General features: G+C 37.5%; 2 protein-coding genes across 2 annotated transcripts in view; one reads left to right on the forward strand and one right to left on the reverse strand.

The window, feature by feature from the left end:
• SCOC (short coiled-coil protein) overlaps positions 1-2415 on the forward strand; it is a 9157-nt gene extending 6742 nt beyond the window's left edge. Inside the window, 1 exon segment of the mRNA XM_008685419.2 lies at positions 809-2415. Within this exon segment, the coding sequence (XP_008683641.1) occupies positions 809-951 (143 nt within the window). The 3' untranslated portion in view covers positions 952-2415.
• A 4233-nt stretch (positions 2416-6648) lies between these two features.
• Positions 6649-19970, reverse strand: part of CLGN (calmegin) — a 51595-nt gene continuing 38273 nt past the window's right edge. Inside the window, exons 10-15 of the mRNA XM_008685420.2 lie at positions 19707-19857; positions 17608-17823; positions 16390-16515; positions 12556-12724; positions 11391-11491; positions 6649-9187 (exon numbers count right to left, since the gene is read on the reverse strand). Of these exons, the coding sequence (XP_008683642.1) occupies positions 9107-9187; positions 11391-11491; positions 12556-12724; positions 16390-16515; positions 17608-17823; positions 19707-19857 (844 nt within the window). The 3' untranslated portion in view covers positions 6649-9106. The remainder of the gene's footprint in view (positions 9188-11390; positions 11492-12555; positions 12725-16389; positions 16516-17607; positions 17824-19706; positions 19858-19970) is intronic.

The raw sequence follows: 19970 nt of genomic DNA on the forward strand, positions 1-19970 counted from the left end.
TTTCCCTTAGGTGTTTGCATTCTGTATGGCTCATGCCCTCATTTCTTTTAGGTCTCTGGTCAAATTCTCTTTATCAAAATGTTGTTGACTATACCATGTAAAAAGGCAGCTTCCCTTTTGCTTCCTGCAACTTTTACCCTTCTTTTTTTCTCCTGACCCCTACTTGGTTGGAGCCCCCAAAATGCACATGTGCCCACCTGCACTTTAGAATGTAAGCTCTGTGAGGGCAAGGACTTTTGTTACTGTTGCCTCTAGGACAGTGCCTGACTCTTAAAGGGCACCCAATACTTAGTTGTTAAGTGAATGAATGGAGGTAATGTTTTATTTGATCATTATGAATTATGTCTTTTCCATTTCTTGCTAATGTAAAAACACAGAATGCTCAATTGCTTGGAAACTGATTTTCTATAGCCAGTGTATAAATCGAGTTGTATTCACCTGCCACATTTTCTTAAGCATTTCTGACAAAGATGTTACAGTTTTTTTTTATGTTGATAAGACATGAACCAAAATTCCCCTTTTAAAAACCAAGTCTGTATCTTACGGAAATAACCATTTTAAGAAATAACTACTCAACATAGATGCTATTTACCAACATTTAGTCTAATGTGAAATCTCTTTTTAAGAATTTTGGCTATTAACTTGCACTCAGTTTACTTTATTTACCTTAATTTCTAAAGTTACCTGAATTGAAAAGCAGAAAATTTAAAGATCATGTTATGTCTTTTAAGAATGAATCTTAAGTCTTATAATATGGAGTCGTTGCCATCATTTTATTCATAATGGGCTTTTTTATTTTTAAATATAGACCTCTCCGCAAGAGTAGATGCAGTTAAGGAAGAAAATCTGAAGCTAAAATCAGAAAATCAAGTTCTTGGACAATATATAGAAAACCTCATGTCAGCTTCTAGTGTTTTTCAAACCACTGACACAAAAAGCAAAAGAAAGTAAGGGATTGACATCCCTTCTGTTTTATGGAATTGCTGCTGATCTTTTTTCTTTAGAACTTGGATAGATTTAAAAAGTTACAGTACTTTTGTTTGTGGCTTAATTGAATATTTATGAAGATAATGTCAGATCTAGGCAAAATTAAGAGCATAACGGAAGACTTGAGTTCGTGTATAATATGTTAGTCTATGAAAACGTGCAAATGTATTGTAGAGACTTTATAATTAGAAATGCATATATTTATGAAACTTGAAAATGAATGTTTTATCAAATTTGCTTTGATTTATAGGTTTAGCGCTGTCTTTTATTATAGGCATAGTAAGAGATACAAGAAAATAACCACCGTGTTGTGAAAAGTGACCAAAATCATGTACTGAACGCACAGCTTTATGTACCCTGTCCACCATGTTGTGCCTCTTCTCCATTTGCTTCTTCCTTCCCATTTCCCTTCCCCTAAGGAAAAAATTGGTTTTACATTAGTAAAAGTAATTTTAATAGTTAATCATCTGTGAGAGTAACCTGAGCTTGAATTGTTGAAACTTAACTAAAATATAAGATACTTTCTCAGTTAGGGCTTGTTAGAGGTAGTAATAAGATAGGATTGTTGGTTTCTCTTTCACCAGTTGAAAACAGAGGCTATAAATATGAAGACTTTCCTTTGCAACTGGATTGTCAAATTGGGAAGGTTTGGTTGTTAAAACCTTCCTTTTGCACAAAATAACCGACTTAGTATCTGAAAAAGATGAGCTCTGGTTATACGTTTGGAATGTGTAATTTTGAGAAAAACATTAATAGGATGGGAAAGGTACTTGGCAGACAGTACTAACCAACTCCAAAATGTTTTTACTCCAGATTTGTGTGATCTCTGACACAGACTAGCTCTTTTCTCATATATATGGGAAAGTAGATTAAATGTGACTAACCTTATGTCAACCACATCTGGAAGAGAACAGTTACAGAGAGTTTAGTCTTAACGTTTGTTTGTAGTACCCAGCAGACCAACTTTTGCAAATCCCTTTAGAGTGTATTAGTATCAGAATCATGAATAAGAAAATGGGGTAGTTTTACATGTATACTAGATGATATTTTCTCAGTATTTTAATCTCACTACTTCTCCCTGAATTTTCTGTAAACCTAACTACTTGGGGTTTGCAGAGTTTTAGTCACTCTTGACAGTTTCTAAAAATTTAGTTTGTAGATTTCATCTGGTAAGAAAATTAGTATCAGAAGTAATGTTAAAATGTTAAATAGGAAAAGAGATCCACTAATACAGTTTTGGTTGTTAGATTTGGGCAACTTTTAATCCTGGAATAATATGTATTGGTGTGCGATTCAATGAATGACTTTAGCTGTATGAATATAATAGTTACACTGCAAATACTTTGCATTCCTTTTGTGACCTAATTTACAAACATTTAAAATTGTGTTGCAGTTTTGCTTTGCTGTTTAATAAAAAGCTGTTTCAGAGATTGTGTGTGTGTTAATATAGTAACTGTAGTGTGTATAATGGTGTAGTGGTATATCCAGGATTGTTCAAAGCCACAGGGTAAGTAGCATATCTTATTTAAGTACTAGTTACTGTATGTGAAGGGGTATATTTTTATTAAGACAAATGTTACAGGATATTATACATTAATTTTTTAAAATATAAGCAAAGAATTCGGAGAAAGATCTAAGATTGTCAGGGGAAAGTTGGTTATTATTTTTAGGTTAGGCTAAGCTCCTATAACAAGAGATACACTAATAAAATAATATAGAAGTTTCTCTCCCAACTAATGGTTTTGAGGTTAGGCATTGCAAGCTAGCAGGCTTTGTTCCACCTAATGATTCAGGGACTTGAGTTGAGGATAGTTCTGCCATTTTCAACCATGGCTTCCAAATCACTCTAATCACTATTCTAATTTACAGAGAAACTACATGGGACACACATGCAAAGTTTTAAGGGTTAGGCCTGCCCAGAAATGGCACATATGTTTTCTTACATTCTAACGGCATGGAGACTTAGTTACATCTAGATTGCAGGAACTGAGAAATGTCGTCTTTGGCGGGAAGCCATATTGCAGTTACAACTTTATTACCATAAAAGCACATGGAGGATTTTGGTAGCCACTAGCAGCCACAGCATTCTTCTCTTGCTATTAAGTCTGTGCACAACCTTCCCACACACACAACATACTCAACCCCTCCTCACCAGTTACTGATTCAACTCAAAATCCAGGATCTCCATCAAGGTCCATCAGTTGTAGCTGTGGCTTCTAATAGTCTGACAACTTCTAAACTGATGGGCAAATTAATTGTTGTCACCCTCACCTCTGTCCATTTATAATAGCATAGTAAGGACAAGAAACCCAAATAAAAACTCTCCACTTGGAAGATGGAATAAAGGGAAATGTGTTGATTGAAAGCGACTGTGGGGATATTCCTGGGAAACCCTGAGAAGAGTCTGTCCCTGATAATAAAGATGTTCCTTGGGATACCTGGGTGGCTCAGTCGGTTAAGCGTCTGCCTCCAGCTCAGGTCATGATCCCAGGGTCCTGGGATCGAGTCCCGCATCGGGTTCCTTGCTCAGCAGGGAGCCTGCAGCTCCCCCTGCTTGGCCTGTTTCTGACAAATTAAAAAAAAAAAAAAGTTCCTTGACCAAACCTGATTTTGCTCTCTGGCAAGGGACTCCCTTGTTCATTACCCTCAATGGCTTCCACTCTTGAAAGTTACTCTTATCCACTTCTCTTCATTGCTCTGCCTGAAGTAGAGGCTGAGAATGTGCCCTTTATGGGAGTTGTGAAAACAACACTTACTGCTGGCATGAGCTGGGTGCCCGTTGTTTTAAGGCCAAGCTCATTTCTTTGGCAGTAAAATTCCCTCAAAAATTCTGTATGTTTCTAGTTCCACGTGTAAGGATTCACAATCAAGCACTTTTCTAGACCAAATTCTCAAAGTCTGCTTTCTTCATCACAGGAGCCTGTCTCTCTTTAGTGGAGGCTACCTGAGACCACCTGAAAATAAGACTGCACTGGGAATGCTAACACCCAGATTACCACTGCAGGGATGGCTCCCTTTGTTTGACTTACCAAGTGACAGAGAGGTCTTGCTGGGCTCCCCCCTTAGCCTCCCACACCTCAAAAAGAAAACAATCTTAGACCTTTTTTTGGTACAGAAGGGTAGAGAAGCACTTGGCTTTTCTCATCCTTTGAGGTTCCTAATATCTGATGTTTCTCTATTCCATCTCTTCTTGGGAGACTGGTCAATTCTTTCTTGTGATGCCTTGCTAAAAACATCAAGGACCAGGGGCACCTGGGTGGCTCAGTCGTTAAGCATCTGCCTTTGGTTCAGGGCGTGATCCCGGCGTTCTGGGATCGAGCCCCACATCAGGCTCCTCCGCTGGGAGTGTGCTTCTTCCTCTCCCACTCCCCTTGCTTGTGTTCCCTCTCTCGCTGGCTGTCTGTTAAATAAATAAATAAAATCTTAAAAAAAAAAAAAAATCAAGGACCAGGCAATTCATTTCACATTCTGACTTTTCCAACTGCTACCCATGGAGCTATCAACTCAGCAGGTGACAAAATGTTACCTGAACTACAAGTCCCACCTGCTTGTCATGTGAATGGGAAGCCAATGCTATACATTTTGTTTTCCTTATGACAGTATCTCACTTCAGGCTATCAATTTCTATATTAGAAATATAGATGGTAAACAGGGTGCACAGGGACTGTGTCTAGCTTCTGACATAGACTCACTCAGTGACCAAACTTTAACCAGGCTCTTCGGAGCCTTCTTTCCGACTGGACCTCATCATGAGCCCTGTCTCTGGCCTGACTATGCCAGTTTTCAAAGGAATCCTGCTAAGTCAGTTTCGAGAGAATTCCCCCACCCTCAGCATCTGATCACCCTGGTTTTCCGGGGTTAAATCCGTTTAGCAAGCGTTCCCCTGCCCTTGATGTCTCCTTAGTAATTTTCCCTCTTCCATGATTTTGCCCATTGACTTTATTTTTTTTTTATTTTATTTTTTTTAAAGATTTTATTTATTTATTCGACAGAGATAGAGACAGCCAGCGAGAGAGGGAACACAAGCAGGGGGAGTGGGAGAGGAAGAAGCAGGCTCATAGCAGAGGAGCCTGATGTGGGGCTCGATCCCAGATCGCCGGGATCACGCCCTGAGCCGAAGGCAGTCGCTTAACCGCTGTGCCACCCAGGCGCCCCTGCCCATTGACTTTAAATCCCAGCTGTCTTTGCTTATTTGGAGTTGAGTGAATTATCTCTCCCCTACTGTGATAGTCTTGGGCACTTATTGTAGTAGCTAGAATAAAGTCTTCCTCACTGTTTAAACAAGTGTTGGAATAATTTTTTCTTTAATTCTTCTAGCTTTAAATGCTGGTGGAATGATTGTCAGGAAAATCAGCACACCTCCTTCCTCAACCACTTCTCCCCCAGTAGGACTTCCGTCAATACTGATAAATAGCATTCCATCCAGAATTTGTCCACTTTATAATCCCGTTGGACTTTCTTTATAGCAGATTAACTATAAATCACAATCCCTTATCTGGAAATCTTGAGACCAAATGTTCCAGAATTTGGAATTTTTCAGCTTACATAAAGTATTCTGAATATGGTTTGCGGCAGCACCTGTAATCAAACACATTAACATTTTGTAACAAATATATGAATTTAATACTAAGTATGATAAAGGCTTGTCAGGGAGGTTAGGTTTGGCTGCCAAATGAATTTTGGTGTCAAACATGAAAACACTTTAGCTTTTCACAGATTTTTTTGGTTTTTGCAACAAAATTTTTTGCAGAAAAGTTACCAAAATCATCTAAGCATGGAACCCTGACCAGTTTATAATGTCACATTTCTATTCCTGTCCATTACTCCTCCCTTTTGATTGTGTCCTTCTTCGAAGAGAAAAATGAGATGTGAATTATAGAATCCAAAATTAACTTTGTGGTCCAAAGCAGAGCAAAACTATCTTAATTCTGAAGACCTTTCTTCACTTTTCCCAGTTTTTCGCTCTGGAGTTAACACCCTCTAGTGGTAGTGCACAGGTATTTCTTCAGTGCTGAAACAATCAAAATTACCAGAGAAGACCAAGAGATTACTTTCCTTAAAACCACTTGAAAATCATGAAAGAACACAAAAGGTGATTACATTCAAGTTTGTTTAAGAACTGGTAGCGAGAATGACTTAACAGCCTCTTGGCTACTCTAGCTGAAAAACAAAACTGCAGTTTATTTCTCTTAAATCATAGACTTCATGGCATTTAAACACAAATTTACCATAACAAGAACTTTATGTTGGCCTTCGGGATCGCACTGACCTCATAATGGAGGTGGGTGGGGAGGAGTGATGACAGAAGCTCAGGTATTATAATCAGTTGTACAATGTATTTACCTTGTTTTAGATTTTATATATTATTTATAGATGGCTTAGCAAATATTTAAGTTATTAAAACTTGAGAATATTTCAAATTTTACAAAGAACATAAAAGTGTATTCATTGAACAAACACCGACTATGTGCTTAGATACTAGCTAGGTGTTAAAAGATCCAATCATCCTATTGCCTACCTTCCCTAAAACTACCATTGCTCCTCTGTGCATCTGCATTTCCAGAGACAGCCTCCAAGTGCATCCTCAAATACATTTTCTCTCTCATCAGCCTACATCATCTGACATGCCAGATTAAGGATTTTCTTTACGAAACTACTCACAGCTGTCATACTATGGGACTGCATGGGAGCTAAAATTTGGGATGAGATTATTAAAATTTGTGTAGAAATCCTATTATTCATTTACATAAGAGACTAAAGTAGTTATCTGATATTAGCCATATGACAGTTCATCCCTAAATCGTGCTAAAGTCAAAACATGGTCACAATACTATACAAAACCATTTTTGGATTACTGTTCTAAATTTCTAAGATACATTAAAGTCACTGCTAGTGGTTAATTGTAACATATAAGCAGTTCCATCCTGTGTCTCTTACAAATGTGGCCTGATGCTTCAAAAAGGCTACTAATCCTAGTAATATGTGTCTTCCTAGAGAGATGATGAATGGAAGCAAGGCTATCTTAAAACGATCCTGAAGAAAAAGGAAGCTACATCAGCCTGGTCAAGTTAAAAAGCCTCTAAAAAGGCCAACTAAAATAAAGAAAAGCAAAATACACTTATTTTTCTCCTTTATTAGAGAAAAGGATAAAATTGAAGTCCTTTAAGCAGAGTCAGAATAGGGTGGTAAAAGGAAAAAACATCTTGTCGATAAGGAAGACCACGCTTTATCGACTGCGTGGCTCTGCATACATGTTTATGTGAAAGTTCAAGTTTTGGTTAAACCTATCAGCCATCATACCTCCACAGCGGGGACCCCCACAGGAAGGGGCACTGAGCTGGCCAAACGAGCTGCTCGCATCCTACCACTGCTAGCTCATGGAGTTTAACCAAACACTCAATTTAAAATGAATCTGCAACCAACAAAGTAAAAAAAAACCTTTAATAAATCTTTAGGAAAAAACGTTCACATACAAGACACTTGTCAGGCAAGGTTTCCATAAAATTAAGGATTTCTCTCCTGGTACTTCCAGAAACATTCTCCTCTAGAATCACTCAATATGTCTAGTTCATTGGGATGTTCCAAATACAAAGCAAGAAAGGCAGTCCTTGCAAGATGTGTCACGTTCGGTTAGTATTAAATAAACACAAAATATGGTTAACTATTAAGATTTTCCACCACCCGTTTATGAAAGTCAGTACACAGCAATGAGAATAAAGCGCTTATTTTCGACTCACTCTCTGAGATGAGGAATGAAAGTATTACTGGCTGTTTGGCTTAACTTTAGTAAAAAGAGAAGCGAGCATCTCCTCCTCATCCGTGTGCTCTAACTGTACGACTGGGGAGCGGGCCGTATAGGAACCGAGTTGGCGCCTGCCCAGGGTTGGGGTGCATATGTACATGAAGAAATCCAAAGTGTCACCCAACTAGTGTCAAGTTCCCTCGATAGTATTAAAGTAGTTCCGTGGTCTCGACGATTCGGATCCCCTTCCAAAGGGCCTAACCTGTTACCCAAACATAAAAAGTTCTTAAAATATTTTAAATGGAACGACACAGCTCCACTGTAATGTAGTTCGGTGATTTCTGGTCACCACTTTAAAAAGAGGAGCAGTATCTACCGTCTACCTTAGGGGCGGCTTTAAAGCGAGACAACAGGCTCAACGTAGATTTGAATTTTCAGGAAAAAAGCAAGATAAAAATACAAAGCATGATGATTAATACCTATTTGCTATTAGAATCCCTTAATAACCAGGAAAAAGAAAATAATTTAAAGCTCCCCCCTCAATAATTTACCTATCAGGTATATAAAGAGGGTATAATTTAAAGAAGAAAAAATGTTTAAATTTTATTTTCGAGAGCAATGTATGCATAAGCAATCTTCTGAGCAGGGTAAGCCATTCTGGAATAAAACAATTATAAAGGCTTAAAAGTATCTGTCCACCATTATATTTTGATGAGCCTATTATCTTTGTATTCACATGTACAATATGCTGCACTATTAACCAGTGATTCCATGAATGACCCTTAGACATTTCTGTTTTGTTGACTTGTCAGCAAAGCACCTGTTTAAAGGAATCTATCATTTAAACGAACAACAGACCCTGACTGTAATTTGACACAACTGGCAAACGGGGGCCACATACAACGCTTTCAACTGTGGACAGAATCAAACAACCACACAGAAACTTTATTGCGTTTAGCTCTACAAGAGAACACACTCTCATTCTTATTACCGAACTACCAGTTACGGCGTCGTACAGCTGTTTAAGAGGCAATTCCAGCAACCGATCTTCCAAGAGCAGTGAAGCTGCTGCGTGTTATTTTGCTCTGTACAAACCAAAACTTTCTAGAACTTTTAAAACTCGGTAACTTCTAATGATATTAATCTCTTAAATCTGATAAGTAACGTGCCACTCTTTTTTATTCTAAATTCAAAGACCAGGTAACTTCAAAGTTTTTTTTTTTTTTTTTCCTGAAAAGAAAGACTAAAATAAATGTCCGAAAGAAGAACAATGCTAGATATTAGAAACATGTGCAGATGGACCCAAGTTCGGCTCTGGCACACTGACGTTAAAACGCCAAATAGCTTGCTCAGGAATTCAGAATACTTGAATACAGTTTACTCCTTCCGTACTCTCCTCTTGCGTACTGACTTCACTGGCCCGTCTCCAGATCCTGTGCTCTCATCTGCTTCTTTCATCTAGAAGAAAGAAGGATGCGAATGCTTATTTCCATACAATGGGTAAGTAGTAAATAGCACAGTTCTTATTCTCTAAAATATATATTCTAACAAGTGCCACCTTGTATGTGTTCTTTAATTCATAAAGCTGATCAAAAATGTGTACGTGAGCTACCATGTTTTAATTTGTTCATCTTTTGGCATGATTACATTTTTAGAATAACTCTGCTTATCCAACGTGCCTCTGACAAGAACACTGCTAACAGCTCAACTCACGATTTTATCATTTGGAACTGAATCTCAATTTCGTAGCTAACTAAAGGCTGTATGATCTTTTCATTGTGGGTTATTAAGCACCAACTTCACCACACTAGTTCTACAAGTAATGACTTGCTGAGCTAAGTTTGCAGAGACACTTTCAGAACTTCTTTTTTTTTAAAGATTTTATGTATTTATTTGACAGAGGGATTGACAGCCAGTGAGAGAGGGAACACAAGCAAGGGAAGTGGGGGAGGAAGAAGCAGGCTCCCAGCGGAGCAGGGAGCCCGATGCGGGGCTTGATCCCAGGACCCTGGGATCATGATCTGAGCTGAAGGCAGACGCTTAACGAACTGAGCCACCCAGGCGCCCCACGCTTTCAGAACTTCTGACACACAGTACTTAGAGAAAATGTGGAGAGAAGGAAGGGAAACATCAAATTTATAGTTTGGGTTTTTTCTTTCCTCATCCACTAAGCACTCATACATAAATTAAACTTGTATAATAAAATAAAATACTGAAGGTATTATACGGTATTATACAAAATAGTTATAATCATTTTTCAAGGTCATACTATACACAAATTGGCTTATTTTAGCCCCCTGACATATAAGAAGACTAAAAGACAAAGAATTAAGACATTTTTAAAGGTACACAAAATGTTTTGTAGAGCAAAATGTAACTAGATTGTAAGTATTAAGAGAGTGACAGGTGAAACAATGACTTTAAAACTCTGTCCTGGAAGAAATTATCTTCACCGGGTTTCCTCTAATATGCATATTCATACTAATGTTCCCCCAAAAGTCCTTTAAGAACTCACAAGGCAATTAAGACAAATAACTGTGTGTACTGAATAGGCTTTAGAAAACAAACAAAAACAATAAAACAAATTTACGTGAGAGATCTCTTCAAACAGTTAAAATAGCCAGTTTATGTCATCACATGCAAGAGGCCAGGCAAAACTACGCTTTCCCCCTGCCTAGCACTGAGTACTGAGGGTGCTGAGGACGGTGACCGGGGTAAGGTCACACAGCTCCTAAGGGCTGGCAGATAGAGGAAACGGGCCTTTGGTATGTGCTGGGTAACAAGAGAACGCTCTGGTTCTGAATCATATCCTGGATGGTTTCTGATTCCAGAACAACTAACTAAAGAGAGGCACTGTGGAAAGTTCTATCATATATCAGGATGCAGAAACGGGTAGACATACTAAGTTAAGGGGAAAACTAGTTTACTCAAGATTTGAGAAAAAACACCCTATCAGGCAGACAGTACTCAACTACCCAATGAATGAAATATTATAAAATGTGACAATAAATTATTCAGACCATGAGAATGTTTTTATAATAGGTATAAAGAAAACTGTCTTATAATAAACAGAATTACCTTTTAAATATTCAAATGTTTTTTTATATTATAATTTTCAACAGAATACTTTAATGATAAAGTCATAATTTTTTACAGATGCAGCTCTATTTTGTAAACCCCAGGCTTACTTTAAACTGTTTCTCATCAGGCATTAAGATGAAATAAATTATAGTATTTTCTTGCCTTCTTTATGGATATATTTTAAAAACAGTATGGAGGCTCTTATGAAAGCTTGGAAAAATACAGCCAATTTTTATATGGTAAACCAGACCTTGAAAAAAGTCTCTATAAACAAGACTGCTTTGTTTAAATAATTTTTTATGGGGGCGCCTGGGTGGCACAGCGGTTAAGCATCTGCCTTCGGCTCAGGGCGTGATCCCAGCGTTACGGGATCGAGCCCCACATCAGGCTCCTCCGCTATGAGCCTGCTTCTTCCTCTCCCACTCCCCCTGCTTGTGTTCCCTCTCTCGCTGGCTGTCTCTATCTGTGTTAAATAAATAAATAAAATCTTTAAAAATAAATAAATAAATAAATAAATAATTTTTTATGGATAACAATCATACATAAAATCTGGTTTATTTTCTGTTAAAGAGTTGCTTACCTCATCCTCTGATCCAGACTTATTTGATTTATTACCCTCTTCTTGTCCTTCTATGATTTCAATTTCTTCTTCACTCTTTTCCTCAGGTTCACCTTCCTCTTCTAGAATACAGGTTTTTATTACAGGCAAAGATTTGAATTAGCATTTTGCTACTGAGAAGTATTAAACACAACAAGGGGATTTATTTAAATTCTAAAATTTAAAAGCAATTTCCATCATGAGAAATTTCTAAAAAATTAATTGCAAATATACATTATTATACAACATTTTATAAATAAATCATCATATTTGAGGGAAGAGACAGGTTTAAGAAATTCTTAAGCATTCAGACTTACATGCGATATGAAAAGCAAACATATGTATATGTGTGTATACATATGTAGATACATATGTAAATACACATGTGTGTATTTTTTTCAGAGTATGATTTTTAAGTCAACTGTTTCATCAGCTATTAAGTTAAAAACAGTGCTCAAGATATAATTTCAGTTGTAAGGGGCTCAGTCTGGAGCCTGACTTGAGACCCTGGCGAACATTGACAGTTGATTGCTACCTACGTGAGTGTAAGCAAGTCTCAATGGAGACCCACCAAAAAGCCTCAGTTCTTCAGTTTGAACTTGTTTAGGAGTTTAGTATAGGGTGGGAAGGGGACATATGATTCAGCAGTCCTTTCGGGCCATTAAATTATTCATTTAATATATTAAGCTATCTGATGAACAACAGCCACTAAAAGACTTGGTGTTAATTTTGTGGCCACAATTACCTGCCTTAAACCTACTCCTCTCCCACAGAGGCTGTGCTGTCTGTGCCTCCCATCTCATCTACATTCTCGGAGGCAAGAAAAGCCCCTGCAAACAGGTACGACATGTGGGATTCATACTTGCTCCTAAATCTCTCTCTTCCTAGAAAACAAGAACCGTAAGCAGGACAGCTGCTCAGGGTACAGCACCCAGGCAGGGGCCATCACTCCTCTTTGCCGCAGAAGCCGACTGCTGGGGATTCAGATGGTAGATATTTGACAATGAGCAAGTGCCAGAGCTAGTGTTTACCAGACGATCTGCTCTTTTTACGAGCTTCACCCAGGGTCCCCACTGTAACTCACTATCGCTATCCTGCCTTTGGCTGGCTACCTACCTACCTACTTACCCACCTATCATTATCCTACCTTTTTCAGGAGTTTCAAGAGTTTCACCATCACTTTGCTTTTTTTCTTCTTCCAAGTCTACTGGTTTCTCCAGGGCAGCTTTCTTTTCCTTCACTTCTTGCTCTAATGCTCCCTTTGTTTGTGGTTTACATACGTCAGTTTTTTTATACTCTGAATCTTCATATTTTTTCTGTGGTAGTTTAACATAAGCTATTTTTAGTAAAAGCAAAACTCTGGTTTTTTTTCAATCACTGATATCAAACACAGTGACTCAGCAGTAAAAACTTAGAGGAAATTTAGCTTACTACTTTTAAGAATCACTTACTCAGACCTGTCCACGGAGACCTGGCAGGCCAGAAAGGACAGGCATGATATATTCAGGGTGCTAGATCAGAAAAATATGCGGCTAAGAATACTTTATCCAGCTAGGATGTCTTTCAGAATAGAAGGAGAGATAAAGAGCTTCCAGGACAAACAGAAAGTAAAAGAATTTGTGATCACCAAACCAGCCCTACAAGAAATGTTAAAAGGGATCCTTTAAGCGAAGAGAGAGCCCAAAAGTAACAAAGACCAGAAAGGAACAGAGGCAATATACAGAAACACTGACTTTACAGGCAATACAGTGGCACTACATTCATATCTTTCAATAGTTACTCTGAATGTAAATGGGCTAAATGCCCCAATCAAAAGACACAGGGTATCAGATGGATAAAAAAGCAAAACCCATGGATGTGCTGTCTGCAAGAGACTCATTTTAGACCCAAAGACACCTCCAGATTGAAAGTGAGGCGGTGGAAAACCATTTATCATGCTAATAGACATCAAAAGAAAGTTGGGGTGGCAATCCTTATAACAGACAAATTAGATTTTTTAAAAAGAATTTATTTATTTGAGAGAGAGAGAGAAAAGCACAAGCAGGGGGAGCCACAAAGGGAGAGGGGGAAGCAGGCTCCCGACTGAGCAGGGAGCCGGACGTGGGGCTCAATCCCAAGACCCAGGGATCAAGACCTGAGCAGAAGGCAGGCACTTAATGACTGAGCCAACCAGACACCCTGACAAATTATTTTAAACCGAAGACTGTAATAAGAGATGAAGAAGGACACTATATCATAATTATAGGGTCTACCCAACAAAAAGATCTAACAATTGTAAATACTTATGCCCCTAACATGGAAGCAGCCAATTATATTAACCAATTAATAACAAAATTAAAGAAACACATCAATAATAATACAATAACAGTAGGAGATTTTAATACCCCCCTCACTGCAGTGGACAGATACCTAAGCAGAAGATCAACAAGGAAACAAGGGCTTTGAATGACACACTGGACCAGACGGACTTCACAGATATATTCAGAGCATTCTATCCTAAAGCAATAGAATACACATTCTTCTCCAGTGCACATGGAACATTCTCCAGAACAGATCACATACTGGGTCACAAATCAGGTCTCAACCAGTACCAAAGGCTGGGATCATTCCCTGCATATTTTCAGACCGCAGTGCTTTGAAATGAACTCAATCACAAGAGGAAAGTTGTAAAGAACTTAAATACATGGAGGCTAAAGAGCATCCTACTAAAGAATGAATGGGTCAACCAGGAAATTAAAGAATTTTTAAAAATTAATGGAAACAAATGAAAATGAAAAAACAAATATTCAAAACCTTTGGGATGCAGCTAAGGTGGTCCTACGAGAGAAGTATATGGCAATACAAGACTTTCTCAAGAAACAAGGAAGGTCTCAAACACACAGTCTTACCTTACATGTAAAGGAGCTGGAGAAAGAAGAGCAAATAAAGCATAAACCCAGCAGGAGAAGAGAATTAATAAAGATTAGAGCAGAAATCAATGGACTAGAAACCAAAAGAATAGCAGAACAGATCAACAAAACTAGGAAGTGGTTCTTTGAAAAAATTAGGAAGATTGGGGAACCCGGTGGCATTTCTATACACCAACAATGAGACAGAAGAAAGAGAAATTAAGAAGTAGATCCCATTTACAATGGCATCCAAAGCCATAAGATACCTAGGAATAAACCTAACCAAAGAGGCAAAGGATCTGTACTCAGTAAACTATAGAACACTCATGAAGGAAACTGAGGAACACACAAAGAAATGGAAAAAGTTCCATGCTCATGGATTGGAAGAACAAATATTGTTAAAATGTCTACGCTACCTAGAGCAATCTACACAGTCAATGCAATCCCTATCAAAATACCATCAACTTTTTTCACAGAGCTGGGACAAATAATCCTAAAATTTGTATGGAACCACAAAAGACCCAAATAGCCAAAGGAATGTTGAAAAAGAAACCAAAATGGTGGCATCACAATTCCAGTCTTCAAGCTCTATTACAAAGCTGTCTATCATCAAGACAGTATGGCACTGGCACAAAAACAGACACATAGATCAATGGAACGGAATAGAGAACCCAGAAATGGACCCTCAACTCTATGGTCAACTAATCTTGGACAAAGCAGGAGAGAATATCCAATGGAATAAAAGACAGTCTCTTCAACAAATGATGTTGGGAAAATTGCACAGACACATGCAGAAGAATGAAACTGGACCATTTCCCTACAACACACACAAAATAGACTCAGAATGGATGAAAGACCTAAATCTGACACAGGAATCCATCTGTGACCTCAGCCACACCAACTTCTTGCTAGACACGTCTCCAAAGGCAAGGGAAACAAAGGCAAAAATGAACTATTGGGACTTCATCAAAATAAAAAACTTCTGCACAGCAAAGGAAACAGTCAACAAAACCAAAAGACAACTGACAGAATAGGAGAAGATATTTGCAAATGACGTATCAGATAAAGGGCTAGTATCCAAAATCTATAAAGAACTTGTCAAACTCAACACCCAAAGAACAAATCACCCAATCAAGAAATGGGCAGAAGACATGTCCCCAAAGAAGACAACCAAATGGACACATGAATAAACACATGAATAAGTGCTCCACATCACTCGGCATCAGGGAAATAGAAATCAAAACCACAATGAGATACCACCTCACACCAGTCAGAATGTCTAAAATTAACAAGTCAGGAAACAACATGTTGGCAAGGATGTGGAGAAAGGGGAACCCTCCTGCACTGTTGGTGGGTACAGCCACTCTGGAAAACAGTAAGGAGGTTCCTCAAAACGTTGAAAATAGAGCTAGCCCATGACCCAGCAATTGCACTACTGGGTATTTACCCCAAAGATACAAATGTAGTGATCCGACGGGGCATCTGTACCCCAATGTTTACAGCAGCAATGTCCACAATAGCTGAACTATAGAAAGAGCCCAGATGCCTATCAACAGGTGAATGGATAAAGAAGATGTTTATATATACACACACGATGGAGTACTACTCAGCCATCAAAAAAAAAAAAGAAATCTTGCCATTTGCAAGGACGTGGATGGAACTAGAGGGTATTATGCTAAGTGAAATAAGTCAAGGGGAGAAAGACCATTATCATATGATCTCACTCACATGTGGAATTTAAGAAACAAAACAGAGGATCATAGGGGAAGAGAGGAAAAAATGAAACAAGACAAAATCAGAGAGGGAGACAAACCTTAAGAGACTCTTAATCATAGGAAACTAACTGAGGGCTGCTGGAGTGGAGGGGGTGCGGGTATGGGGTACCTGGCTGATGGACACTAAGGAGGGCACATGATATTATGAGTACCAGGTATTATATAAGACTGATGAGTCACTGACCTCTACCTCTGAAACTAATAATACATTATATGTTAATTAATTGAATTTAAATTAAAAAAAAGAATCATTTGTTCAATAGAACTCCTAAACACTAAGAGATTTATTTTAAGTTGAAGGAAATCCAATTTCTTTACCTTAACTTTTCTTGGCCAACAAAATGAAGCAATTAATACAATCGGAAGCCCTGCTGTCACAAGATAAACGAACCAAAGCCATGGGCGCTCTTCAGCAGCTGCCATTAACTGTTTAAATATACCAGGCTACACAAGAAATAAGCATAAAAATGAAATTCAGATTTCATAAACATTCATTAGGAAATACCTCCTACAAAAAAAACAACTTCTTTTATGTAGGTGTTTTATATTAAGGAGTGATGAACTTGTAGGTTAAAAATATTTAATTTTCCCATCTTATACATGGTATAGTTTAAACTCTTATTAGCATGTATCACTCTTTGAGACTTTATAGTAGAAGATATGTTACTACATAGGTAGAAATCACTAACCTATCCGCAAGAATGAGGACTATTTTTGGGTAAGCTTAAGGACAGAACTACTCTTTATGGATGTACTACCTCCTTCATTTAGAAGTATACAATGCTCGAGAAATCTTTCTGGTTCTGTACTTTTAAAGAACTTATTAATAAGATCAACCTGGGAATAATTGTGTTTTCTTTTTTTAATTAACAAATTCCACACACAACCACCTTCAGTGAGGAAACTGCTTCTCTCATTAAAGTAAAATCTAAAATCATTAAATGTCTAAATTTTAAAAGTTCCAAAATGAAAACTCCTTTACCTACTATTTTGATGGCTTTTGCTACTGTCCAAAGAAACCAAATGTAAGGTATTTTTCTTTACAGTAATTGATTTTAAAGATATATTCTCCAAGATGCATTGTGTTGAAATATTTAGCTTAATATTTCTAAACAGTGTTAAGATTTGAGAAAAAAAATATTGGAACACAATTTAATAATAATAAATTTAAAGTCCTCTGTACTCCTCTAAGTGAAAAATAATTTAAATGAATAAAGAATAATATTTACATTACTGTTACCACTTAGGCCATGAATTGACAAGGTGACCAGGATATTAAGTAGTCTCCTTATAAATAGCAAGCAGGAAATTAAATCCCATTATGCTATCATAATTTAATGAAGATACACACATATATATATAGTTCATTATACAGCTCATGATGAAGTTGTAACATAATACAGTAAGGCTATTTTATCAACAAATTTATTTAAGTACATTTAGTAATTATAGCATATTTATTTACCTTTCAAGGGCCACTTGTATAACCTATAACCAGGATGAAGTCCTAGGACTATTCTATGGTAAATACTGTACCTCGTTAGCATTTGCTACCATTATCTTCACTCCCCAACCATCTGCAGCCCAGCGATCTGCTGTTTCCTTTTCTGAACAGATAATAAAATTATCAAAGTAGATATCAGAGGTCATAGACCAAAGCTCTAAACCGAGAGCACGGAAGGAAGTCAGAAGAAACGGATGATCATCTTCAAAATAATCTGGATTAGGGATTTTTCGAGGACTCCAGATTCCCTGGGAAAAAACAATAAAGAAAAAAATAATTTAAAGACATTTTCAAATTAAATAATCTCATTATAAATGCTATTCAAGAAGTCATTGTTGTTGATGGGGCACCTGCGTGGGTCAGTTAAGTGTCCAGCTCTTGATTTCGGCTCAGATCACGATCTCAGAGTTGTGAGATGAGCCCCATATTTGGCTCCATGCTGGGCATGGAACCTGCTTGTGATTCTCTCTCTCCCTCTGCCCCTTCCGTGTGTCTCCCTCTCTCTCTCTCTCTCTCAAAAAAAAAAAAAGAAAAGAAAAGAAAAGAAAAAGATAGGAGTCATTGCTGTTAAGTGAAATCAGCAGTAATGACTGGAGAAAAAAGAAAACATTAACTGATATTAACTCATTAGCAAGTCATTGGAAATAAAAACTTGGTTCTTCTCATTCTGTATACACAATGTTCCCTATGAATAAAACTGACTTTAAACTGCAAAAACAGGCAAAGTGAAAATCCAACACACACAAAAACTTGAGTAATTAAATTTCACAAGTAAGTGATACTATTTTAGACAAGTTTTTTTTTACATTTAGTAAAGTTATTCAAGGCAAGAAGTCATTAAAATTATACAAATCAGAGAGATTACTATATGGTAAATATGAAGCTACTCCTTTTATTTTTAAAAAAATTTTTAAAGATTTTATTTATTTATTTGAGAGAGAGAGAGAGAACACAAGTAGCAGGGAGGGGCAGAGGGAGAGGGACAAGCAGACTCCTCACTGAGTAGGGAGCCCGATGCAGGGCTCTATCCTAGGATCCTGAGATCATGACCTGAGCCGAAGGCAGACATAAAGCCACTCCTTTTAACATACACCTATGATGGGCATCACTTTTCAGTCATGGTTGAACCTCAGAAAAAAATTCAACATAAAAGTTGCATTAGATCTTAAATAATTAAACAAAACCAAATTGATAAAATTCGACAATATGATTACTCTCTCACTCCTCCATCATCTATGTCTATTCTGTACCAGGAACTATGCCAGATGCTAGGGACAGAGTGATAATCAAAAGAGACATGGTTCCTCAATTAAATTTAAAGTAATGAGGGAGACATTCAACAAAGAAGTTACCAAAATAAACACTCTGTGATAAATGCTATGAAAAAAAAAAAATGACAGTGAACAATTGGAACAGGTAATGCATCCATATAATAAATATTAGCAAACGTCAATGAACAGTTAGATAAAACTACAGGGTTAAATGGTTAACATAGAGATTTCTACCCAAAGATCTAAGTACACTCAAAAGATATCTAATTCATATTTTTAAAAATCCAAAGTTTAATAACACCAGAAAACAAGGAGCACATTAATTAAGCAAAGGCATTAATTACTAAAATGTACAGTGTGTGAGGTCTCCTGATCAGAACTCATTTCTTATGTTTAATTCTAAGATAGAACTTGACTCCAGAGTGATCATTAATTACCAGGGAAAAATATAGTATGAAGTGATTGATCTTTAGTTCTTATTTTTTTTTTTTTTAAAGATTTTATTTATTTATTCGACAGAGATAGAGACAGCCAGCGAGAGAGGGAACACAAGCAGGGGGAGTGGGAGAGGAAGAAGCAGGCTCCCAGCAGAGGAGCCCGATGTGGGGCTCGATCCCAGAATGCTAGGATCACGCCCTGAGCTGAAGGCAGACACTTAACGACTGAGCCACCCAGGCGCCCCGTATTTTACTTTTTAAATATAAATTAGTTGGAGTCTATTTTCTTTGACTTCTTATGATAGTTGATGTATACTATTACAAATCAAATTTCTAAAAGTCAACATTATCAAAACTAGATCTATAACAGAACTATTACAGCACTTTAAACCTCACTATGGAATTGGAAGAAGTGGTTATTACCTGGTAGCTAGGATTATCTATCATTGGAGGTCTCCACACTCCTTTGTATTTGGGGTTATCTACCAGGGGAGGTGTCCACTCACCACACCCAATTCGACAGGCTGGATTAGAAATACGAGGTGCCTCCCATTCTCCATCCATGTCTTCATTCCTTAGGAAATTAGAAAAAATTCAACATAAAAGTTCCACAGATGAAAATGTGTATCTACACATTTATAGCAACCTCAAGTCTCTCCTGTCAGTCAGATGAACTAGTAACAAAAA

This window comes from Ursus maritimus, unplaced genomic scaffold (assembly GCF_017311325.1).
Source record: "Ursus maritimus isolate PB19 unplaced genomic scaffold, ASM1731132v1 scaffold_11, whole genome shotgun sequence".
NCBI lineage: Eukaryota > Metazoa > Chordata > Mammalia > Carnivora > Ursidae > Ursus > Ursus maritimus.